Raw genomic sequence first — 26,029 nt, forward strand, 5'->3', positions numbered from 1 at the left:
GACTTTTGCAGATAGATCAATTGTAAAATGGTGTTAGTGAAAGGTGTTTTTTTAAATTTTGTGCAAGATCACAAGGTGATTAAAGTTGTCAAATGTCCTCCCTATAATCTTAAAATGTTCTGCACAAGTCACATGAACTTGATACACTGTCCCTGGCCTCAAGCAGCATCACAATCCCTTCTGAATGTACACTGTCTTTAGACTTTTCTGCATCAGTGATTGAGGGTCAGAGAGAATCCAATAAAAATAGTATTCAGAAATAGTCATGGCAGTCCTGATCCACTTCACTTTACAGGAAATTCACATAATTTGCATAAAATGCAAAGCTGCTTTTTGTAGTGGACACAGGTTGATTAACAATTAAGGCAGCAGAGAAATACCTTAAGAATCAGCCTAAACTGATGACGGCAAGGCAACTTAACTCAAGGTATTGAGGTCTAGGTATATTTTTATTTAAGATCTCAGTGAAATGAGACATCGTTGTGGTTTAAGCCTGGCTGGCAGCCAAGCACCACAGTCACTCACCCACTCCCCGCAGTGGGGTGGGGGAAAGAATCGGAAGAGTAAAAGAGAGAAAACTCATAGGTTGAGACAAAGACAGTTTACAAAGTAAAGCAAAAGCTGTGCATGCAAGCAAAGTAAACCAAGGAATTCATTCACCACTTCTGATCAGCAGGCAAGTGTTCCACCACCCCCAGGAAAGCTGGGCTTCGTCACACGTAACGGTTACTTGGGAAAACAAACACCATCATTCTGAATGTCCCTCTCCTTTCTCCTTCCCCCTAGTTTATATGCTGAGCATGGCGCCATATGGCACAGAATATCCCTTTGGTCAGCTGGGGGCAGCTGTCCCAGCTGTGTCCCCTCCCGACTTCTCGTGCACCCCCAGCCCCTCGCTGGTGGGGTGGGTGAGGAGCAGAAAGGGCCTTGGCTCGGTGTGAGCGCTGCTCAGCAGTGACGAAAACATCCCTGTGTTACCAACACTATTTTCAGCACAAATCCAAAACACAGCCCCGTACTTGCTGCTATGAAGAAAATAAACTCTATACCAGCAAAAAACCAGCATAGGCATGCTAAGAAAAGAGCAGAAGGGGAAAAAGATGCTAGAAGATTGTTAGAAGGTAAGAAAGAACAGGGGTACTTTCATCCTGAGGGGAGGTCAAGAAACAGCTTGGCTGAGATCAAGATCCAGAGACTGACCTGAGTGGAATCAAGTGGAGGGACCTAAAAAAGACACCAGAATCTTACCGACAGAGAGTAAATATACAGGAAGATTTTACAACAGGCAAAGCCAAGCACCAGAATCCGTTCACTGCCACACTGTAAGGAGACACGGTCCCGGATCTGAGCCTCAACTTAGATTTGAATTCATTCTATTGTGCAACACTGTGCTCTGATTTCAGAACATATGCTCAACTCCTGAAAGGGATCAGATTGCGAAGTACCTGACAACAAAATCTTTTTCAGTGCCTGTTTTAGTAGGAATATCTGGCAGTTAGGCCCACAGGATTATGTATAAAAAGAAAGTTGTGCCAACAAGTTTGTCTTGTCTGAGTTTGCAGTCAGTGCTAAAATGTTTTGTGCTGTGGACATGCATATTTTTACTGTATTAGTGACAGTTATTAGAACATCTCAATGCTTTATTATTGGATCAGAAATGCCAGGAGAAATTGGTTCTGCAGTGTTCTATGGCACTATATTTGATGTAGAACCTGAAACTGCATGTGGGAACGTCACGTCAGTTCCCTTTGACTTCAGTGTTTTAGAAAATCTATTTCTATTTGCAATGTGTGTGATTCTTGTTTTTAATTCTCCCTTTGTAATTCCTGCAGGCTGCATGCAGGATGGAACAGTGCTGGGAGATGTGCAGCTTCCTCCTTGGGCAGACGGGGACCCCTATAAATTCATTCTTCTGCACAGACAGGTCAGTGAGTATCAAGATTTGTGACAAAATGCTGCACTGAGTTGCACTGAAAATGAAGCTCTGAAGGCCAGAGTCACAAACCAAAATGTTAGATCCAAGTGTGTCCTGCCTTTGCAGAGTTCATGTGGATTCTGAACTTCACATGTCTATTTGTCTGTCTGACAATTCACCCTGAATCACGACCAACTTTCCAGACAGGTGAAGTTTGTATCTAGGTCTGTGACATGGACCTATCTCAGCCTGTAAGTGTATGTGAACATAACATAATGCATACACGTGACATTTATATGCATATAGTTCCATGTTGTGGCTAACCAGCTGTGTGTGTAACTATCTACCTTCATCTCTGAGTCATGTTAGGACTACAATTATGTTTTTATTTGGGGAGGGGAAAACCTAATGTGATTTCCTGCCTTTAATGGAGTTAGCCTTGGCAATTTGAAAGCAAATCGGTTTAAGGTCCTGAGACTTAACTACAATTAGTGCTATCTATTAGTACTTAGAAAATCTTGACTTCGCATGATGTCACCTGCTATGCAGCAGTGAGAACAAATGCAATTCTGTATGAAGGTTATTGCAATGAATGCAGACTTTGCAGCAGAATGTCTTGGTGCAGGTGTCTTTTTGTTAGAGCTATAAAGGCAATGGGCTGTACTATAGTGCCTCTGCATTATGTCATCAGATTTCCTGTGGCACAATGAGTCAATCTGTATTTGTGAGTACAGACAGATTGTTGCTGTATACCAGAAATGTGATGATGATATGTTTTAGCATCAGTGGGACTAAACAATTAGCCTATGATTTTCAAGGCATTGCATTATCCTGATTTGTCACGTGTACCTTCAGTTTCTGCCTCAGTGAGTTCTTCTCACCTCTCCTATGCTACGGCAGGTCCTCCCCTTGGGAGTTCAACTTTCACTCTGTAATCTCTTTGTAGGTGATTTTATCCAAACCTATGGATACATCCGTCTTCTCTATTTTGGTATCTCCAAATAAGCCTTTCTTCAGTTAACCTTTCCAAACGCTGGTTTAAATCCTGTCTCCTTAATGACTATCGTAACTTTTTTGTTCCTGTTCTGAAAAAAACTCAGTCATACTCTTGTCTTGTAAATATTCTTTTCACCACTGTTCCTTTAACCATTGACAATAACTGCCCTGCTCCCATTAAGTTACCATTACTTTCATGTCCCTTGCTTTGCACTGCTGTGCTGCATGCAGAATCCATATTTCTTGTGATGTACATACTACTAAATAATTTACATGTTTTTCTTGGGCATTCTTTTGAATCTTCAGCTTATTCTTTCTAACATCCTGATACCTTGTTTCAAGTCATTACAGAGATAACTGGAAGGGGGACCATTTCCATTGTCTGCATTGCACACAAATCTCCTTCCCACTGCCCTTATTATTTGAACTTTTCTATGGCTCCACTCCCTATACTTAGTGTCTCTGCTTTCCCTCTTGAGACCCTATGCATCTGTTTGATTTATTTATTCTGGCCTCTTATGTCTCCTTCTCCTTGCAGCCACCTGGGTGCTGTCAAGTAATCTAGCCTTAGTCCCATGTTTGACAATGCCTTTTTTATCCATGTTTAAAGAATAAAACAAAAAAAATCCTTTATAAGCTGTTCTATGGGCTGTGAATCCATCCTGAGGAAAATTTTCTTCTGTTAAACCAGTTTTAAGAGAACAGGCTCGTAGTAGTGTACATCATCTACACATTTTGCAAAATTAATTCTGCAAACACTTTGGCTGGTGAATAGCTCTGAGAGCAAGCCTGTTCAACTCTGGATTCATTCACACGTGCTCAGGTTACTCCTGTGAGTGAGCTTGTATATGAATTGAGTCTGAGCTTGCCTGCTTTCTTGTGCAGTAGTCCTGCCTTTGTTTCTTTTTAAGGACTGTTGAGTGTATAATGAGATATATCCTTTTTTGTTGTTGTTGTGTAATCGATTAAGCAGCTCCCTTTAGTCTCTATTGTGAATTCATCACCTGAACGCTTCACTTTAAATCTGTGGCAGAACAATAATGCTAATAAATATTTAAAAGAAGTTAAATTTCAGTCTTGCTACTTTACCTATTTTGAAATGGGTAACTTTTAAACAACAACACTTATTAAAAATGTTGTTTTCAATCATTTCGGAAATGTCATTGAAAGTAGTCATCTACCACTTTTTGCCCCAGAATCCTGCCTCAGTACAAAACAGCTTGTGAATTAATGATATTCAAAATTATGTGGTGTGGAGAATAGCTGCTTACTATTATTAGCAGGTTTCAAGTGTCTCCATGCCTAGTAGCTTGACTCAGTGGTATGCTGTCATGCAGTTTAGTAACCTAAGCCAGTACATTGAATTTACAGCATATGCAGTAACTAATCAGTCCCTTTGCAGAAGCCACATTAATCTCCTTGTTCTTTGTTTTACCTTCTATTTCTGTAGCAGTTACCTGTGTAACTCAGATCACAGCCCAGTTTTACTGGGCTGACAAGCACACAGTGAGTAAACCTATCTGGGGAAAAAATACATAGAAGAGCTTTTCTCCAGAAAACTAGTCAGATTGAAATAGGAGTGTGTCAGTAATAACAAGAAATGTCTCAATGAATCATTTCAACTTTCTGTCTTTGTTATCAAAACATTTCAAAATTATCTTTTCATTGCAATGTTTATATTAGATTACAGGCTGAACTGAAAATATTTTATTTTATGATGTAACTGTTAGAACTAATAGTGTATGGTATATAGGTCCATTATTAGTAAAATAAAAGGATGTGATTTTTCCACATTTAGAACTGGGAGGGGAGGGGTTGTGGATTTTAATACATGAGAAAACTTGAGAGTTGGGGTTTTTTGTTCTGATTTGGAAACACCGTTCAGTGTCTGCATTTCCCCCAGAATCTAGCTTCCATTTTTCAGTCAGAGTCTATCTCCTGCTTTTTTGCAACCTATTAGCTTGAGGGGATAAGAAGACAATGTTTTTGCCAAAGAACTGAGATGCAGAGAGGTTAAGCGCCATGTTCAGACTGCTTAAGCTCCTGTACATGCACAATAATAAGTATTACTGAGACTGACATCCCTGAAGCTCCTGGAGAGTGATTTAGAGACCCAGAGCTCCAGTCACACTGAAAAGTAGTGGAAGGGAAGACAGAAACGAGTTTTTGTCAGTGCCCATAATCACATGGTGATACTTCTGCTATGAGGGAGGAGATACTTGAGTAAGTGTTCTGTGCACTGCAGGCTTGCCACTTGAAGTACAGTCCTTGCTAAAATGAAGAGTTGAGCCTAGCGAGTGCCTGATCCCTTCCCTTGCAGGGAAGCAGCTCAGTGCCACCCAGTGCAAATAGATGTTAGCCACTGAGGTCAAACATGCAGCAGTTCCCCGGTGTTCCCCAGTGGCTCCAATGAAGGCATGAAGGTTTTGGGGCACTCTGGTTCCTTTCCCTGCTGTATCTCATGCTGTCTATGTGACTTCAAGGTCCTTAGTCTCTGTTCTCCAGATTCCCAAATATGGGAAGGATAACACCATCCCTCCTTAACAGAGGTGCTGCAGACAGAAATCCATGGATGCCTGAAAGCTGCTGCAATTTTACACTGATGTTTTTTTAAAGAAAAACATAGGGAGAAATCCTGTCTCGTATATTGTGGCTTGTTTGGAGTGTAAAGCACTGAGCCGTGCTCCTTACTGCTTGTGTAATGGTGAGCACTCTGAAGGCACTTAGATAAAATGGGGAACATCTGTTTTTGCCTTGTACATTGGAGTAAGAGTGCAGTTTGGAAATTAATCTATCAATCATCCCTGCATAATGTGGCTTTGCTCTTATTGCAGTGATCTCAAATTGTGTGAACTAGATTTGTTTTGGATGAAACAAACCCAAAAGCTGCACTCCAGTTGTGCACTACAGATGCTGATGGCATTCAGCCTGTAAGAGCAGACTAGATCTAATTTGAAGTAAAGCCCCCACAGTGTAATGTGGATATTGGGCCCTCTCAACCATCTGTTCTGTTCTACAGACCTGCTTCCACTGAGCTGCACTATTTGATAACATTGGCACTACTGATAAAACCACACAACTTTTATAAATTAATTCAAATCTCAAATAGGAGCAGTTTAGCAAATGAAAGATCACATTTATAGACTCGTGTTCTTAATGATTTGCCAGACCTGATCAGATATCACGTACAGTCAATGAATATTCTGTCCCCAACAAATAGGTAGTACTAGGTGTTACACGGGAGGATGCAAGAAATCTTGCTGTGGAAAGTCGATTAGCCTGCCTGGGAAGTTCATCTGACTCTGAAATGGAGAGTTAGAGATCTTGAATTCTGAAACATATAATGGTTTCTGTCTTCTGAAACCATCCACAAGACTGGGTGTACTTGTTACTGGTACCGTGGTCAGTTTTAGAAGGCTTCACAATGAGTTTGGTGCATTAAACTGATCCAGATGAACACTGTTCTGAGGTTTGACTATTGCTTTAAAGAATATGAGAGCAAAGAATTGCTCTTGACATAAAACTGAGTAGCTCCCTGTTTCATGTTTAATAAGTTAGGAATCTCGTCTACTAAAGAAATTTATTTACTTCCTTATTAGACACCAAGTTCTCCCTCCCTGGCTGGGCTTGTCATAGTGCTCAGTGAAATACTGAGAGGCTGCACATTTGCAGCTCTGTTGGTTGCTTTGTTTTTCTCTGGCAGTGATGCCAGGCAAAATTTACAGTTTGTAATTCATGGACTAACTGCTTTTATTAATAAGGATGAGTTCTGAGTCTGTTCATAAGTGTTTTCCTGTTGTTTGCAGGGGACAGATTGTATGCCACACTTGTTCTCTGAGCTGCCCCGTGATTGTTATAGCTGTGGGCAGGGTCATTTAAACCAGCTGCACTGGGCTAACTGTCGGCTCTGTGAAATGAGCCATTGTTCTGGATCCCATTAGCTTGTTTATTTCCACTGTGCTTTGGGTGGGATGGTCTGCTTGGGAGACCTTTAACTGAGCATCAGGGAGTATTGCGCAGTCAAATGATTTGGAGATCGGAAAGTATTTTTAATAATGCTTAACACTGCTGCTTGAATTATTGGGCAAGGCTGTTTGGGAATCCACAAAAATTTGGTGAGGCAGGTGATGGCAGGGGCACTAACGTTTAGTGAAGCCTCATGGGTAAGGCTGGGTAACCTGGAGTTGGGCAAAGGTTCAACTGAAACTTTTGTCTGCTGCTTATAAATTGCTCTCTGGATCTTCAAGGAAAACTTGTGTTTTCCACCATGTTTACATTGAGCTTTCTAGGGAGCCCACATTGGGGTGGATGTATTACCTTGTAACATCTCTCCAAGTCTTTTTTAGTAGTAATTGTTTCTTCTGGTCCCATTAATCCACACACTTGTCACTATGGGTAGAAAATCTAACTGAAGTAAACCATTTCTTATTTGGCGGGAAAAGTTCAGATCCCAAGTTTTTCCATGATGAGGAAATCCAGTGGTGTGACTGTCTCTGCTTAAGTCCTGCAAGGGTAGCAAAATGTTTGTTGATCAAACTCAGGCTGTCTTGAAGCTTCTGTCATACAGCTGCCCTGTTGCACCCCAAGTCTCCTACTGCAAAACCCCTTCCCTGTCTCAGCTTGCAGCACCCCTTGCCATTTCACTGCAAGTTCTAAATTCTCTTTGCTAGTTCATGGCATGCAGTCTCTCCTGCTATACCCTTCAGACCCCACTTAGAAGCCCCTCTTCTAGTCATCTCCCTTTCCAATCTATATTGATATGTATTTTCTCAAATAAAGTCTTTGCTACTCAGTATGATTTATAAGGCATATTTCTACAAATAGAAATTCACCTGTGATTTGTCCATAGAGCAAAGTGGTGGCACCAAATGCTAAAAGCTGTTTTGCTCATTTAGACTGTCTTGTGTCAGTAACAGTATCGGTGAAGACATGATAGCACAGGCTTTAATGTGTGCTAGAAGCTGGAGGATGTGCCAAGACCTGTGGAGCACTTCCACTCTGTGGAACCTGCCTGTGGTGTCTCTAAGGATATTACTTCTGGTGTCTGTTAAGACAAGCATGCTGCACTTTGTCCTTCCTTTTCCTGTGGGGATCCACCTTTCATCTCTTTGGTCACATTTTGTGAGGATGTGCTGAGAATGGTGGTACTGGAGAAACTGAAAGTGTAAAGATTCTCTTGCACAGAATTTCAGTCTCCAGCAAGGATTGGAAAGTGGTAATGTATTTGTCATGGATACACTCTGCTGAATTAATTAATTTTATTTTGGTTTCAGGCACTGGAAAGTGACTATGTCAGCGCACACCTCCATCGCTGGATAGATCTGATTTTTGGCTACAAGCAACATGGCTCAGCTGCGGTGGAGGCAGTTAACACCTATCACCCTTACTTCTATGGAGACAAGATGGACCTCAACAATGTTAAAGATCCTTTGATTAAGAACACTGTCCTGGGTTTTGTCAGCAACTTCGGACAGATACCAAAGCAGGTACCACTTTATCATGCGAGTAAAGAGCATAATTTGTTTTGATCTTGATTTCAACTGGAAAGCAAGAATAGAAATTTAAATCAGAGACATTTTCTGATTTAAATATGTTGAAAGATGGGCTATAGACTTCCTCAGATTATGTACTACATCAGTATGCACCCACACATGTATGTGATTCCACCTTCTAATCATGCTGTTCCTGTTGTATGCCATACAGCTGTGGCATCAAATCTGGGTACTGCTGCTTCAGTACAGTCACATGAGTAACCACTAGTCTGGGAATGGGTACAGTCAAATAAAAGCAGCTCAAAGTCTCACCTATACTTTTCCCTCTTCTGAATTGCTGGGATTAGCTTCCTATCTCTGTGAGGAAAGGATGTAGTCTGATGAAAATGTAACAATGGTAAGATGATACCACAATGAAGAGGTTTGTGTATGATAGTCCTAGAGTCTATGATTAAGGATTTAAACAGATGTCTCTCCTGTATGATCTGGCAAATAGATATTAGTTTTCTAATGCCATTCTTTTGTCCTAGCTCTTCACGAAACCACATCCATCGAGGAATGCCCAAGGCAAAAGCTCATCAGGAAGAGAGACTGTGCTGTCCCTTCACTCAAGTGGAATTCTTCCTCCTTTTATGAGCAGCCTGCAAAATCTGAAACTCTCACCAGTTACAATAAAAGGTGCTGCAGGGACTGTGCTCCATTTCCTGAGCTAATAAGTACAGAATTCTTGGATGGGGTGAATCTGAATTTTCAAGAGCAGAAAAATATTCATGCAGCTTTGTATGAGTTGGTGCAATCAAGATCCCTTCTGCCAATTATTATTTGTATATATGTTTATTGTGAGTGGGCATTGAAAACACTCAAATACTCAGGAGAAATCTTGAAACTTCTGTTGTAGAGTTAAGAAGATACATTTTTTTTTATAAGAAACCTAAATCTTTTCTCTCTTATACATTCTGAATATGTTAAATTGAAACACAAAGCTCACTGTTTTCCATTTGCATTCTCACTTTTTATATTCAACAGCAAAGTAAATTATGTCTGTCTTTCCCCACTTCTCAGTCTTCACATCTTTTCTTTTTTATCATCTTTTTCTTAGTCTGTATTTTCCTTACCCTGGAAAATTTCACTGTGTCTACTTCACGCCACGATGGTGTTCTTTGCACATCTTGGTAGGGACAGTGGGCTCCCATAGCTGTGCTACAGAGGCTGTTGGTGGCATGCCCAGCATCCTCTGTAGTGCATGGCATAAGGCAGTCTGCACTGGCAGCTTAATGACACTGCTGTTAAACCCTCTCCTTCAGAGCACATCACTCCCTCTCATGGAATTATGTGGTCCATTGGAGAGGAGTGTTTCCACTATTCTGTCTGGAATCTCTAGTTGTAGAGCAGATTTCTGTCTATGGGCCTGGCCTCAACACTGAGCCCAAATGTGGGATTTGCCAGCCTCACCACACAAGCCGTGCAAGGATGAAAGTTAACATAAGTGCTCTAAAAACCTCAGAATTAAATATGTTCTTTGTCTTATCAGACTATCCCAAGAGAGCTATTGGACACATTGTTCATACTGAGAAAGGCATTCTGGCTGTCGAAAAAAATAAAGTTTTAATTCCTCCTCTTTGGAACAAAACATTCTGCTGGGGATTTGAGGACTTCACCTGCTGCTTTGGCAACTATGGGTCCGAGAAGGTAAATAAGGAAAAGTCTAAGTGTTTCAGAAATGAATGATATGTTGTGGGTTTTGGCTGGTTTGGACACCCATTTCAGAGCCTGTTGTGGAGTTGATTTCAGAGGATGCTGTACAGTCAACCTTTTTGAGGAATCTCAAGTCGTATATCCCAACAGAGTGCAAAGTCATTGTAGACTGCTCAAAAATGTGTAATTTCTGATCTCAATTATCTCAGGTTTTCCTTCCAGTAACTGTGTTCTCCATCAAAATGAAGGAGAAACACCATTTCATGGGTTGTAAGGACAACACAAGGTCTCCTGGCTACTAATCAGAAATTTCATTGTGCAGAACTTTCTGTTGGAATTAAAACAGGACCATCTGTCAATTTTTCTCTGTCTCCCCAGTGTAGCCCAGTGCATTCATTCAAAATAATAATATCTTCTGTGCTAGAAAGTTAATACTCTTACTTCTTTGCTGTTAAAAAGCAACAGTCTGTGTCACCACACTGCTTGTTAGGGCACTTGACAGATCCAGTTTCTCTAGCACAATCACACTGATTTTTGGATGTGTTTGGGTCAATGTTATGACACACAAAGAGATCTGAGTTAGCTTGGGTACCAGAATAGCAGAATATGTCATTCAGGAATTTGTGCAAGCCACATCATTATGTTTTTACAGACATACAGTCAATGGAAGTGAAAAAGCCATGAGGTATACTTTACTTCCTGCTTCCTGTATAAAATTATTGAGAGTTTTCTCCATTGAATTAAATTAAAATCTGTTTAACAGTTCAGAATGCTGTTGTGTCTTCAAAAGTCAGGATGTCACTGATCCTAGTGACACTGAGCATAATGAGTGTGATTAGACAGTCACTGTGAGGGATAGTTGGGAATCCAACTTAAGTTCTCTCTGGCTCAACAGTGCCTCTGGACATGAGCTTGGAAGAAATTGTCCTCGTAAGCAGGTAAAGGTTTGTCTGTCTGTGGTATGTGTTTTGTAGATGTGTCATCCAGCTGCACCAGAATCATTAGCAACATAGTGGTGTCCCTGTTGTGTGGGAGAGAGCTAATGCAGAACGTGAGCAGAGGGATGTTTGTGCTGTAGTTGTAGCAATGTGTAATAGACCTGACCTTGGTTTAGGCTGATGTGGGTGCTGCTAACAGAGCCGTTGACACAGACTGACACAAAGTGGAATTTACTGCACAGAATGGAATTGGCTTTTCAATCCAAGAGGAGGATTGCAAAGCCTGGCACTAACATTGTTAGCAGTGGCCATCACAGCCTGAGCTTTCTTTTTAATCTATGTTGAATGTTTGCATTCTGTCACTATATAGTGGCAGAATAAGCTTATCTGAAGTTATGTAGGAAGCCTGTGGCACAAGAGGGATTGGGACTCAGGTCTCCTAAGACGTAAGGCACTGATATTTGTCCAGCGTTCCTGTTTGGGCCCTGGAGGAACGGCACAGCTGCATGTAGCCACAGCCTGTGTGTGTGCATACTATGCAGCTGTGCTTTGAGCATAGAGACTGGTTAAGATGAGCTTTTCTTTCCTGGATGTGAAGAAATGGAAGTTCAGTTCTGAAAACTGCATCTGCCATTTGGTGCTAATAAATGCATGGTATCACCATATGAGCATTTGACTTAAAGCTGCTTTCTTGTACAGAACGTGTCTACATTTGAGTGCATGGCAGACTGGGGAAAGTGCCTCTGCGCTGTGTGTCCTTCAGCAACTACCATAATCACATCTGGAACAAGCTCAGTCGTGTGTGTCTGGGAACTTTCGCTGGTCAAGGACAAAGTGAAATGTTTGAACTTGAGACAGGTCAGTACTGTGGCTCTTTTGCTATAGAAGCTTAATGAAAACCAGAAGATTAGTTTCTCTCAGATGACTGGCAGAGGAAACACCTTTGGGTGAATCAAGAAGGCAGAGAAAACCCAGTAATCAGCATGTTATCAACCTGATATCAGGTCTGAATCTGATAATATGCCTGATATTTATACACAGCTTATAGTTATGAACTCTGCTTGGGTTTATTTGATTTTTTTTTTCTCTTTGGTACCATTTCCAAAGTTTATCATGATGAAAGAAACAGTCAAGATAAGGCATATGCTCTTCTCACTCAAAGTGCAGCCAGCCTTTGGTTTATTTTCAGATACCAGTATCACCTGGAGATGCTTACAGTTCTTTTGGGCTGCTATAGCAATGGACAGGATCTCAAAACCACCCTGCAAACTTAGCAAATGGAAATGAAGGTTCAGCTAGGCAAAGTTCTTGATTCTTTTCTTTCAACCTGAATTCAGAACACAAAAGGTTTATCTGACACTCCATGAGGTAGAAATACATCCAATAAGAATGATATAGTTTGTGTCCTCATTTTCCCAAGTCCTTTAGTGGCTGTTGATCTGGAGCTTGTGTATAGTCATCAAACAGCTGTATAAATGCTATTTCATTTACAAAAGTGAATACTCATGCAGGATTTGTGTGGTTCAGCAGTGATGAGTTCTCAACTTTACAAGTAAAGCTGGAGTACACCTCTGTCATATCAGAAAGGCAGCATAGGACCCTTTTTCCCTAAGAAATTGAGGCAGAAAACACTGCTACTTTTAGGCAAACTAATAAAGGATTCACTGATCAGCAAGATCTCCAAGTGTTAGAAGCTTCTGTTCATTTGCTCTGGAGGGGTATTAGATGATATTTCAGTGCTTTCCTTACCCTGAGCCAAAACATATTTTATTTGTCATTAAATGATGTGAAAACTTCAGTGTCTGTTGGGATTCCAGAGAAGTATTTAGATCTTAATTTATCTGAAATCCTTGTGTGTGGAAATTAGGGGGAAACTGAGTTTAGAGCAGTCTCTTTTTTGAGGTTTATATTGTTTCCTGCTTGAGAAGAAGCCAGAAATATGAGATAAAATCTTCAGTGATGACCTTTTAATCCATCTGGTTATTATTTCAAAGCAGGACATGGACATGGAAGTGGAAGAAATAGCAGCAGAGGAAAGAATAAGCAGTAAACTTCATAAACATCAAAATTATTCCAGTCAGGGGGTCAGTTTGAGTTTCAGGCAACTGTTTGACAGGGCTGTCTTTTATCTCCAATATAACGCCTTTCTCTTTAACAATCTAAAATCAGCTTTGCTGATGTGTTCCACTATGAATAATCTGGTATTACGCAAAGTCTACAAAGTGGTGTGAGATCATGCATTGACAAATTCTGTGTCTTTTTCCTTTTCTTTGCTAGCAGAGGCGCTTTTTTTCTCTCTCTCTTTTTTTTTTTTTTTTTTTAAACAACTGTCTGGCATAGATGTAAATTTGAACTATGGTTCCAAATGTCTTCCAGTGAATTACTTGCTGGTTTCATGTAATTCACTGTTTCATGGTGACTGCTTTTTCTGCTGAACAAAAAAAAAATGTGAGTGAGCTTTGCTTAAGTAAAGCTGATGTGCTATAAAGTGGATGCTATTCACTTACCAGCTGTCTCATGGGACTGACACATTCTGGTTTGGAATGTAGTAAAGTACAGAAACTATATTTCAGCAGAAAAAGTCACTTTTCCCTCTCTAGCAGGGTCTGCTTCCACAGTTTTGTGGAACGCTAAAGATTGAGCATAATAGCCTCAGTATTGATCCATGCATTTACCAGTTCCCTCAGTGTTCATGAGCAAAGCAATCCATGCAATCCAGCCCCCAGAAAATCTGGGCCATATGAGACAATAGACTGGGAGAAGCATCTAGGCAAAGTATACTGTCTGCCACACAGACCTCTTAGGGAGGTGTTGAGCATAGCTGCAACATGTCTGTGTCCCCATCAGCCAGTTAAGTTGGATGGTAGAACTTGGTTTATGTTTTCATGGACTAAACATTTCTGCAGTGAAGCTGGTCATCTTTTTTAATATTTGTGAATTTACTCTGGAGATATGCTTCATAGTTGTTTCTGCAAATAGGCTGCAGGGTACTTCCCATTAAGGGAAACCTGTCAGTCATGAGAAGATGGTAGAGAACTAAAAGCATGCAACCATCTTTGCATGAATATGCATTGAGACACTGGTGGATTGAAGATGAGATTATAGCTGTGCTCAGGTCTAGCCCTCTCTTCCACACTCAGCTTGTGTTTAAAGCACTTCACCACCAGGTAGGATCTTTCTGGGTTAAAAAAAGGGGTTTATTAAAACTTATGCAGGAGCTTAGGTTGGCTTGACTTGCCAGTTTGGATGCTGTCACAGTGGGTACATTTTCTTTCATGATTTGGAGGAAAGAAAGGAAATTTGGAGCCCTTGAACCTGCCATGTCCCAACCCTTTTTGCAGAGATCTTGTGCAGTTCTCAAGTGCAGGCACTGGGTTATGCCCAGTCCTTTGTAAAAGAGACTATTCTACAGCCTGTCCAAAGCTACTGTTGAGCCTCCTTTTCTACGCTCTGTAGAGAGTGTTTGTGACCTCTGAAAACCACTCTTGGATACCCCATTTTGTACCAGTATTTTTAGTCAACAGTTCTTGTGAATGAAACAAAGTCACAAGCTGAAATTCATCCCTCACAGTTGCAGGTCACCTTCAGTAGTACAGAGCCTGCTGCAGCTCAGTGTCTTCACCAGTGGATTTAATGTTTCAGTGCTGTTGTCCTAGTAACCTTGGCAAGTGGCAGCACATGTGAGCCAGCAAGAGTTCAGTCTGGCAGTCACACGCTGGAAAAGAGTATGAGATGTGTTTGCAAAAATCAGCCGGGACATGTGGTTCTGCTCCATGCTGAACTGAGATAGACACTGAAGATGTGCTAATTATGTCCTGTAGAGAAAGTTAACAGGGAATATGCATTTACTGTTAAAACTGGTAAGTCTGACTTTTCACAGTAAAGCAGCTAAAAACTGAGCCCTTAAAGGCTTTTTAGGAAAGCTGTGAAGGACTTGTGCTCTGTTGCACTACAGGCTTTACTGTCATTGGTGGTTATACAGCAGAAATGTATACTGCTGTCACTTGAGAATGCTGCATTAAACAATTATCATCAGTATATTTCAATCCACGACTTCTATCTGAGCTATTAAGTTGCCTAAAGTGTTGTCTTTTTTTATGAAACAGTTTAAATAAAGCTGAATTAAACTGAGCACTCCTTATATCTCTGGAACCTATGAAAAATAACAAAAAAAGAATGAAAGAGAAAGGAATTTCTGTATGGCTTTAAAGCAAAAATTCTCCCCAAATGCTGTTTTTCTTAACTAAAGTAAAAAAAAAAAAATTAGTACTTGTTCAAAAAACAGAAAGATAAGATTGAGAATGTCACTGAAATACATCCTGATGAGTTTTATTTCACAATTTTTTTAAAATATTGAGAAACTGTCATTTCCAAGCATAAATTTTACTTAAAACTGCATGGACTGAAGTGAAAAATGTGCTTTTGAGCACAAAGCCGAGTTGTAGAGTCTGAAATGTATGCCGAGGGCCCTGAGTTACTGTGCAACTTGGGGCAAGTCATATAATCTCTTGGAGCCTCAACTTTCTTCAATCATGAGTTGAGAACAAGGGTGCTTCTATAAGATGCTTTAGTATTACCCCCTCATACCCTTTTCAGTTCTCCAAAGAATGACTAGGTTGCTGTTCTTACTAAGCAAACTGACAGTAGGACTGTGGTTCCCTAGTAAATCAGCCAGCCTCTGCTGTGGTTTATTTGTTGCTTTTTCCCCACCAGGCTTTGTATGGGCACACTCAGGCAGTGACCTGCCTTGCTGCATCTGTGACCTACAGCATCTTCGTGAGTGGATCCGATGACAGAACCTGCATCATCTGGGACCTGAACCAGCTGACGTACATAAACCAGCTTCCTGCCCACAGGGCAAGCCTCTGTTCTGTTGCCATCAACAATTCAACAGTAAGATCTTCATTTATCATCTTTCTTCTGATGCATCCATGAACATTTCATGATAATTTAATGGGTGCTTTTCCCAACATAAAAACATCCTGAGAGTCTGATACATTGATTTTTTTCTTTCTACAGAGATTGCTAATAGTGTTCTTAATGATGAGAGGCGAGCACTAAAAGCAACATCTTAGACTGAGTAGCTAAGTAGAAACATCTTTGGATGGGTAGATAGCAAGATTAAACAACTTTTAGTTTACAGAGCATGAAGTATTACCCTAGTAGATCCTGGATTTGGCTCACCCTTAACCTTATTGCCTCCATTATTTCATTAATTTCTCCTGACATTCAAGCAGCAGAGCCATGTCAGTTGAGACATTAGACCTCAGTCTGCTGCCTCAGCTGACAACTGCCTTACACCTTTGTGGTGACAACACTGGCTTTTTGCTTTCCCTTCTACTCTCAGGTCTGGGGGAGCTTTTGATGGCAGTGGTCTGTGTCTGTGCCTGGGCAGAATTGCATGCATGTTGATAGGAAAATATTCTGTATTGAATTTTACTTTAAGCACTCTGGATGAGATTTTTTCCAACCTTCTACCTCCCAAAAGTGTTGCTTGCATATGTGTATTTTTTGTCTCTGCTAACATACTAGAGCAGGACTCCAGCTGCTCAGACAATTTGAGGTTGGATCCACTACTGGAGCTTGTACCAAGACAGCCAAATCTGAGTACACAGCAGTAAGAAACCAGGCAGATATTCTCTACTTAGTCTCTATCAAAGCAGGCATCTCCTATCAGAACTTTATTAACCATACGATCTGAAGGTTAGCAATTGGGAATGGGAATTAAGTAGCCTGTTCAGTGCCAGCTCAGCTCCCAGTGCCAGGGGTCCTTGTTAGTGTAAAATAGCCAGTGGCTTCAGCAGGCCAGTTCAGTATACCATGGTGGTCCCTTATGAAGCCAGCTGAAGCAGTACAAAGCATTCAGAAATGAGTGGGTGGGCTGGCACAAAGCATGGGCTTGAGAGCCCAGAAAGATGGAGTCCTCTTCTTTCTATGTACCCACCCACCATTGACAGAGACTTTTTAGTTGGTAGCTCCTCTTCTAAAGCTGTCCAAAAATGAAATGGTCTGTGCCAGGAACAGTCTGGTGATTGATCCAAGCACAGTCCTCCAAGCTGTTGAGGTGCAAATGGTTAAACTGTTTGGACAATAGTCTGAAGAAAGATTTATTTAAAAGGGGAAAAACCTTAGGAAACTATGACTGAAGCTTCAAAAAAAGAAAGATGAAGGGGGTCCCTATGTTGTGGATGAAAAAATCTTTTTTGATGTTAGCAGAACAGGATGCTTAATTCTGAAATGTGTTTGGGTATTAGTTTTTTGTTTTGTGGGTTGGTTTTTATATATATATATATATTTATGTATTGTAACACGAAGATAGAAACAAAATGTTTCCACTGTGCTGAGTTAAATATTTTGATTGACACAAAATTGTATGTTTAGTAACAAGGGTTTTTTTCCTGGAAAATTCAGAGCAATTTGAAGCAAACGTTTGAAGGAAACAAACTGGTGAACCACATACTTTTCTGTGAAATAAGAACTCTATACGGCTCTTTGTTATGTGATTGTTGGGTTTTGTATTTGCTTGAGTATCTAGAACAGGGGTCCTCAAACTACGGCCTGCGGGCTGGATACGGCCCCCAGGGTCCTCAATCCGGCCCCCGGTATTTACAGAACCCCCCCGCCCCCCCCCTCCCCTGCCGGGGTTGGGGGGGGAAACCAAGCAGCCGCAGATGGCTGCCTGCCACTTCATCCGCGCGCCGGCCCCCTGTTTAAAAAGTTTGAGGACCCCTGATCTAGAAGCTCCATTTATAGATTCAAACCTTATGATGTTTTTATCATGTAGACACAAAATAAAATGTTGTCCCAAAAAGTTTATATGCTATGGAGGACTGTAAAAGCTTCCTGTTACTAACAGTTTCAGTTAGTTTTAAATCCCTGGTCTAGACCAGAAAAACACTGTAGATCATTACCAAATGCCTGGACATTATGTACTCTCATGCAGATAAGGTAGCTGAAATTTAATCTCTTTAATTATTGGCAACTCTGTTTTGAATGCACTATCCTTGTTTTATCTTCAGAATTCTGCCCTGCAGTGTGAAGGGCCCTGGACCCAGATCAGGCAGGGGGGAGGTACATGTTAGTTGATTTAAACCAGATGCATGCCGCTAATTTAAGGGCACACTGGCCTTTGCCAGAATCAGATGACTTTGCTGATTATGTTCTATTTAGCTGGTTCTTAGTATGCATCAAAGCTGGAAAGGTCAGGTGGTCAATTAGTAACTTGATCAAAATGCACTCTTAATAAGATCCTTCAAAACTGCAGCATTGGTTCTTAGTTCTGCTGCTTCTTGCTCCTAAGGGATTACCTGTGTATTTGCTCCTTACATGCGGTGTGTGGCAAAAGTATGCACCTGCGTGGAAGGGAGATGAGAGATGCAGTTGCAAAGGATGTTTTGTGCATCAGAAGTGCAGGCCACCGAGTGCTGAGCTGGTCATTGGTCAAATGCAAGTCTACAAATGCGATGACATTAAGCTCCCTGTGAGGGGCAGAGGAGGATTGTGAAATCACTGAAGGCTTCACAGCTAAGCAGGTGAACATGTCCTTGTTTAAAAGAATGCTTATTTGTAAAACTGCAGAGTGCTAGTCCTGGCCCGGAAACTGTGCTAGCCATTACCTCTGCACAGCCCCTGCCTCTGACAGTAGCTAGGTCAGTCTGTCAGTCTGCTTTTCAACTAAAAGCCTGGATTTTCTGGAAAATAGAAAGGGAACATTTAAATAAATGTTTTCATTTTAAGATGTAAATAAACTTTGTTTCTGTATTATCTTGCTAAATCTGAGATAGTTGTCTTGGGTTTCTATGATGTAAAAATGTCAGAACTTTTAATGAGGAAAAAAATATCATTTTTCCTTTGTCTGATTTACATCATCTGCCCAGAGGCAAAACAAAAGTCAGAATTTAAGTCAGAGCAACTCTGTAATTTATAACCAGCACTTAAAAGTTGTGAGGAGGATAAATGTAGGATTTTGAAACATTGCCTCTTGCTTTGTTCCAGGGTGATATTATCACTTGTGCTGGATCTTACCTATATCTGTGGACCATCAATGGTCAGCTTCTTGCAAGTGTTAACACCACCTGCAGCCCCAAGTGCCATATTGTTTGCTGCTGCTTTGCTGAAGTGATGGACTGGGATACACACAGCATCATCATCACAGGAAGCACAGATGGAGTGGTGAGGGTAGGTGGATGGAAGAAAAGAAAAGGAATCCTGATTCATTGTAGATCAGACAAATTTTGCATCCTAAATGGACAGATGGAGCTACTAAAAGCCCATACCACTTTCTTAACAGGGCAGCACAGGGAAGATGATGAATATCACAGTACAATGCTTGCTTTCTATCAACTTTTATCCTCCTGAATGGAGGAGTCTTTGCCATTCAGGAGAAGTTTTGAAAATGTGTTTTTCATTCTGGTGTGGTTTTGAAAGCAAAAATCATATTGCCCATTGGATATATGTTTAAGTCTGGTTTCGGAGATTTGGTTTATTAAATCATACTTTCTCAGGAGCAGGAATTCACTGCTGGTTCCACCTCCAGTTTGGTGGGAGAGCTTCCTGGGTTACTGGGATCCTCATTAACATGTCAGCCTCACAACCCCACTAGCTTACTCCACACAATTCTCCAGCATGACATCCTGCAGCACAGTGGCGGAGATGACTGTGAAATCCTGTTCTGATGTTAGAAGTCCAATTTCCACCTCTTGCTGGGAAGCAGACAGCCACATCTCTCTCTTGTTGCATTGTTATAATCCATGCTTTTTACATTTTTACCTCCTTGCCGGCACAGCTGTGGAAGATCAAATACACCAATACTCCAGAGCAAGCTACTGAACTGAGACCGCAGAGAGACACAGTGGCAGAGCCAGGCAACACAGGTATGACCACAGGGTGGGCTGTGCACTGCAGTGTGACTGTGTCCTGCAGACCTTGTTTGGTTGTGAGGAAGAAGAGGGTGTGTGAGTGCAGTGGTGTGAAGGGGAGATGGTGCAGGTAACTGGTGCAGCGTTTCTGCAGAAGTAACCAGCAGCAGTGGGTAGCCACTGCCCTACCTTAGAGACTGGGAGTGCCCCTGAGCCACTGGTCTCATGGGCACATCCTGCCTGAATGAAGCTACATGCTTCTTCATAGGCTCTGTTGTGGGTTCTGTCAAGCTTGATAGATCACCTTTCTGCATAAACCTATGAAACTAATGAACTATCCTGGTTCCAGAAAGCCCATTCCCTTGGCACCTTTGCTGATGGCTTGTACTAAAGTATCCTAGCATAACGTCAGACTGGGCACTGCCAGATCCTACCCTGGGATGGAACAGGGAATTTTGTTGTCTTTGCCACCTTAAATGGGGTCAGAGGCCCTTCAAACTTGTGGGAGGCCAGCAGCAGGCCCTAGTGCTTGGAGCTGTTTATTCAAAAGTGTGCCAAGCCAAAGCTGATACCCTGGATTTCGCACAGAGTTGAGGTTAATAACATGATGGGGGTACGGTGCTGACTGGTATTAAAAACAACTCAGGCTTACTTCTCTGTTCTAACAAATACGGGAGCTGAAACCTGCCAGGGAGCTTTAAAGGCACATCCTAAATAGCACAGCTCTCTTCTCTTCCCAGCACATTTTATAAGGGAAAGAAATTGTGGTGTTAGTATGTATAATTTACACCACTTATTTCCTGTGATCCTCATTACAGGCATTCTCTATTACTTCAATTTTAGGCACACGATTTGCATAGATATAAAGCTATAGATGTAACATCTGCATAAAAATATATTCTAGAGTAATTGGGCATTACCACTGAGATGTTCAGAAGTGCTGTTCATGGAACTTGACATCTACACTACTTAGAATGCTATATGAAAATATTTATATGTACAGAGGCATATTGGAAACGCCAGACCAGATGCCCATCCTACCTTTTGTCATGTCTCGGAGTAGCTAGAACCAGATGATTCTGAGGAAGGTGCAAGAACACCAGAGATGCCAGATGTAAGACAGGCTGGCTGTGGTAGCTATGTATTTGGTTTCATTGTGGTCTTTAATCAGAGATTGCTGTAAATCAAACCAAAAGACTCAACATTCCTTCAAAAACCTGTGTAGTATTCTGTAGTCATTTTGCAGATTCTTTTTACATATAGAAACATCCAATATGTTTTAAGAATTTCCTAAGTTCTTGTCCATAACTTCCTGTGGCAGATGCCTTCATCTACATATATACTCAAGTACAATTGCATAGGCATGTCTTTGAGCAAACAGAGTTTTTAACTATTTTTAGAATTTATTTCTTAAACTGGTTTCTAAGCAGAGACTTAAAATCTGCCCATGGGAGCACAGCAGAATGCTCCTGTTTCTGCCTTTTTCAGAGAGGGTCATGTAAGACATGCACTGACCCAGGCACCTGGTGATGTGTAGACACACACACCTGTTTGCACATGACTGTAAGGATGCAAGTTTTCAAATGCGTACAGCACCAGTGTTCTTTAATAAAGAGCTAAGAGGTGTAATCAAAGCAGTGACACACTCCCTTAAACGATTCAGATGACTTCAGAATTATTTTAAATGGCCAAATATTCCCACATCTCATTATATGCATTAAAGAAAATAAAATTAATACAAACCACAGTCATTAAAAAGACCAAAGTAACTATGATTGAGTTATGTTGTTAGGTGTGTGTGTATGTATGTGTGTGTGTGTATGTGAAATGTTCTCAGCATTTAATTATTGGTTCTGTTATGAGCAGATTTAGATAAGTTGATAATACCAGAGCTTTATGTAATTTCTTTTTTACTAGGCAATTACGGGCTGTATTATATCCTGGCAGCAAGGTATTGTGGGACATCTTATTAAGCATAGAGCCAGTGAAAACTGATGAACAATTTTGCTGAACTAGGCATGCAATTTAGAAAGCAATAATACACAAATCCAATTTAGCACACAATTGATACAGCCGCACGTCAGCACATGTAACTATCATAGCCACAAATTAAATTGGGATGGGCCTATTTTGCAACAGCACAGGCAGAGATTAAATATATTTGTTCTCAACTTAACAACTTGCTGACTGTAAATAATAACAATCCCATCCATGCTGCCCCCAGACACTTTCTAAATATTTATTTTTAAACCACACAACAGGTAACAAGTGTGGAAAACATCTTGTTCTCTGTCGGGAACTGAATCCCAGCCTTGCCTTGACTGGAAAACCAAGTAAGACCAGCCCAGCAGTGACAGCACTGGCTGTATCCAGGTATTGTCCTTCCCTTGGCTTAGCAGCCGGTGCCCAGCAGAAGGCATCACACCAGCCTCGGGCCACCACTGCTCTGCCCTAAATCTGCAGAGCTTTTCATTTTATTCTGGAGTTGGTATTAGTGCTGGGGTTTGGGGTTCTGGGTTTTGTTGTTGAGTTTTTTTGTTGCCATTTGGTAGTTTTTTTTGTTTTTTCTTTTTTGTATCTCAGTCAAATCACTCTTAACCAAATGCAGTCACTCTGGGAGCTGGCCTGGTAACTGTATTGATTGAAGGATGTCGGGAAAATCAATGGTTGGATAGGAGGCAACTCAGGAGAAACAGTAGGGTTTGGCCAGTGTAGTTGTAGAGATCAGTAGTTGTTACACTGCTTCTGCACCATAGAAAAAACAGTATCCTAGCAGTTTCTGGAGATACTATCTCCTTAAAATGTAAACAGGAAGTTTTTGGCCAAAGGACAGCTCAGTTGTTAAACTCCACTCAGTTTGCACAGCCAGCAGTGTTTTAGTTTACTCAGTCCCCCTCCTGCAGTTTTATCTAGCTGTAATATTTGTTGTTATCTCCTACTCCAGGAAGTTATGACATACTGTAAAGCAGTTGCTGTCTTTCTCTCCAAAAGTGTTGGCATTTTGATAAATGCTAAAATGATTTCTATATTCTGCATGCTCAGCTTTAGAGCGCTTAGTGAGTGTGATGTTTATATGTGTTGAAAATTGGAAAGTTTGAGGTGGGACAGTTAGTTTCATTAGTGTTGGTGGCATTGCATGCAGCAGAGTTTTCAGTGGCTGAAGCCATAATTTATGTGCTAACAAGTCCAAACTTGCACAAGCAGATTATTTAACATTCACAGAGTCTCAGAGAATGGTAAGAGTTTCTGATCTGGCTAGATTATCCACAACTAATGCACTAAACTCCAGGAAAGTTTGCGTCCAATTCTAGATTCAGTCTTTGAGGTACAAATCTTTGTCTATTCTATATCATTGTTCTTCAAATTTAACCTTAAAGATAATCTGCTCCCCTGAATGTTGCATCCTCCTAATTGCTACACAAACAGGAGAAAGTCTTGATCCTATTTCTGTCTTATTCTTAAACATATTTTTTTTCTTTCTTTCTCAAGAAATTCCTCCAAACTCCTAGTTGGTGATGACTGGGGAAGAGTCTACTGCTGGTCTGTGGATGGATAGGAAGAAATAGGCGAGAACTCTTAGTTTTTCAGCCTTTTGGATGGAGAGAAAATTACCTTTCAAAACATGACAGAACCAGAAAAACTGGAAGCCTATGGCTGGGGACTGAATCTCAAAGGAGTTGTTGGACTGACCCTGCAGTCAAGTCTGATTGAAATTAGAAAATGGACTCCCAACTAGTGAGAGAGACACTGACAGACATGCACGCAGACAATGAGATTCTACAGTATCTGTCCTGGGAAAAGTTTTGTATTTTAAATGTTATTTTAGATACTGAATTTGGCTTTATACATTGTATTTCACAAATAATAGCTAGCAAATTAAAGTGTTTTGATTATGCCAAAGATCAACGTAGCTTAATAAAATTAACATTCTAATTTTATTATCATGAAATCAGAAAATACTGAAGCTGCAGACAGATGGCAGGTGAGTTTGTCATAGTATCTTTGTTCTTATTAACACACAAGTATGTTAATACCTCTGCTTCTACTCTTCCTGCTTCCCTGAGTCTGCATGAAAATGTATGCATGCCTTCTGAGAAGCTATTTTGTTTGCAAAGTGAAGGTAGCAATCCCCAGGTTGATAGTGTTGCCCTTATCCAGCCCCATTGTGAACGTGTGTTATGGTGCAATCCTTAGTTTCCTAATGCCTGACTTGTTTGGGGTTTTGTGTTTGGTGGTTGTTGTTGGTTTTTTGTTGGTTTTTTGTTTTTTTTTTTATAGTGAGCAAGGTAGGAAAAATGCATGGAATGGGTAAGGATGAAGATCTGACACAACTGGCCAACATATTCTTTCATTCTCCTTCTTCACTGCCTTCTTTCTTACCTTTGTCCTGGTGTTCTCTGGAATATCAGTATATGAGACATACTGCAGGATGTACCTTCGCAATCACCCTGCATGGTAAAAGAGAGTATTTGTAGTATAAGAAGGCTGAGGCCATAGTGCAGTAAATGTAAATGCTATTTGTGTCCCTAGTGGAAATGGAAAAAGTGTGAAAAATCAAGCTCCTTACTATTTTATGAGAATTGGAAGGAGCTAAACTGGTAATTTTACTCCCGCTCTCCCCTGCCTGTCCTTGACCTGGTAAAGAAATTATCTTATCTTACACACAGAAGGGCTGAGTAACCACTTAACAAGAGTAGCTTCCTGAACACCGCAGTCTAGGTCAGGGCAGAACCAGAAAGAACACAAAGAACATTATGGTCATGAAGGCCTTTGTGTTCATACCGCCAAACACACCCTTGAACAGACAGAGCCAGGAGAGTTCCCTGGCTCCCATTGCACTGGGACTGGTTAGCACTGCAGTAGTGAAGCCCTGTGTGTGCTGCACTGGGCGCCCAGAGGCTGAGGAATCGCTATATGCCACAACCTTGGTGCTAGAGACTTGCTAGCATCGTTAGGAAGAATCTGGAGAGGAAGACAGGTTTTTACCAATCTTCTAACTACAACCATCAACTTTCTTCTTCCTGTAGGGCACTGCTTTGTTCAGGACTCTTCTTTTGAATTATTTTGCTGAATGAGCAGCTTCCTATAGCAAACAGCTTCCTTCCTTGCAGAGTGCTGAGAAGTGTCCCTGTCCCAACCCACCCCACAGCTCTGTCTGACCTCCACAGTGAGTGAGGTAATAGCCTGTGGAAAATGTGGTAATTGGAGGTGATTAGAGCTCATGATGCAGACATATAAGGAAAGCTGTGTTATGTCTACACAGATGACCTGGCTGGTTATCCTTTTTAACCTCCAAGTGCGTGACTTGATGACTCAAATACTGTCCTTTCTGTGCTCAGTGAAACATGCACTGAAAGCAGGGCAAAATGCACCAGTGTTTTTGCAATCAAAGTGGCCCTGTGGAGCAAAGGTAGACCGTGCCTGTCTTTCCTTTTCCTGAGGACTGGGGAAAGGTCAGTTGTCACAGAATTCAACAAAATTACGTACACTGCTTCTTTTCTCTTCCCTCTGCACATTACTTAAAAATAAGTTGCAATTTGGAAACATGGACAGCAAGACTTGGACTCCTGTCAACTGTGAATACAGCTTTACTGAACTGTGATATGTTATTAAGAGCCATGAAAGCAGCTCACTACCTGTGTTTTCATTTACCTAGTAAGCATCTTCATAACTTGATAATTGTGCCTCTTCCTTTAGCCTTTTCATGCAGCCTGTCTTTGCCAATAGCAGATAGTCCCTTTCCTAGACCTGGCACTGACACCTACTTTACAGCCTGGCTCCAATGCTGTAGACATCAACCTGATTCTGATATAAGAAGAGGCCAACTGTAGGCTAGCCATGCATGGATTTGACAGGCTCATCTCCTTGTGCCTCATGTTCTCTTACACCTTCAAGAGAAGGACAAGGTGCATTAGCTATTGGTTTGGATTACAGAGGAAAAATCGAGTGTGCAAGTCTGAATGGAAGTCAGCAGGTCAGGAATTAATGTCTTCCTGAGTCAAGCTTGTTCTAATGTTCAGGGAGTTGTAATTTGGGAGAATACAAAAGGCAAATGGATAGAAGTAGGTCGCAGTTTTTTCCTGGTGAAAATTCTGATTATGAGTGATTTGCTGTACAGCAGTGCTTGGTTGAGAA

At 41.1% G+C, this 26,029-nt stretch overlaps 1 protein-coding gene across 5 annotated transcripts in view; it reads left to right on the forward strand.

Moving 5' to 3' along the window:
• The window catches only part of WDFY4 (WDFY family member 4), a 144,822-nt gene extending 120,989 nt beyond the window's left edge, over positions 1-23,833 (forward strand). For all 5 annotated transcript variants that reach the window (XM_055793251.1, XM_013300522.3, XM_055793252.1 and 2 more), the window contains 10 exons: positions 1,833-1,924; positions 8,185-8,397; positions 8,934-9,081; positions 9,935-10,092; positions 11,736-11,894; positions 15,750-15,929; positions 19,032-19,214; positions 19,822-19,909; positions 22,156-22,267; positions 23,384-23,833. In XM_055793251.1, coding sequence (XP_055649226.1) covers positions 1,833-1,924; positions 8,185-8,397; positions 8,934-9,081; positions 9,935-10,092; positions 11,736-11,894; positions 15,750-15,929; positions 19,032-19,214; positions 19,822-19,909; positions 22,156-22,267; positions 23,384-23,450 — 1,400 coding nt within the window. In that variant the 3' untranslated portion in view covers positions 23,451-23,833. The remainder of the gene's footprint in view (positions 1-1,832; positions 1,925-8,184; positions 8,398-8,933; positions 9,082-9,934; positions 10,093-11,735; positions 11,895-15,749; positions 15,930-19,031; positions 19,215-19,821; positions 19,910-22,155; positions 22,268-23,383) is intronic.
• The last annotated feature ends 2,196 nt before the right edge of the window (positions 23,834-26,029 follow it).

Source organism: Falco peregrinus, chromosome 1 (assembly GCF_023634155.1).
Source record: "Falco peregrinus isolate bFalPer1 chromosome 1, bFalPer1.pri, whole genome shotgun sequence".
NCBI lineage: Eukaryota > Metazoa > Chordata > Aves > Falconiformes > Falconidae > Falco > Falco peregrinus.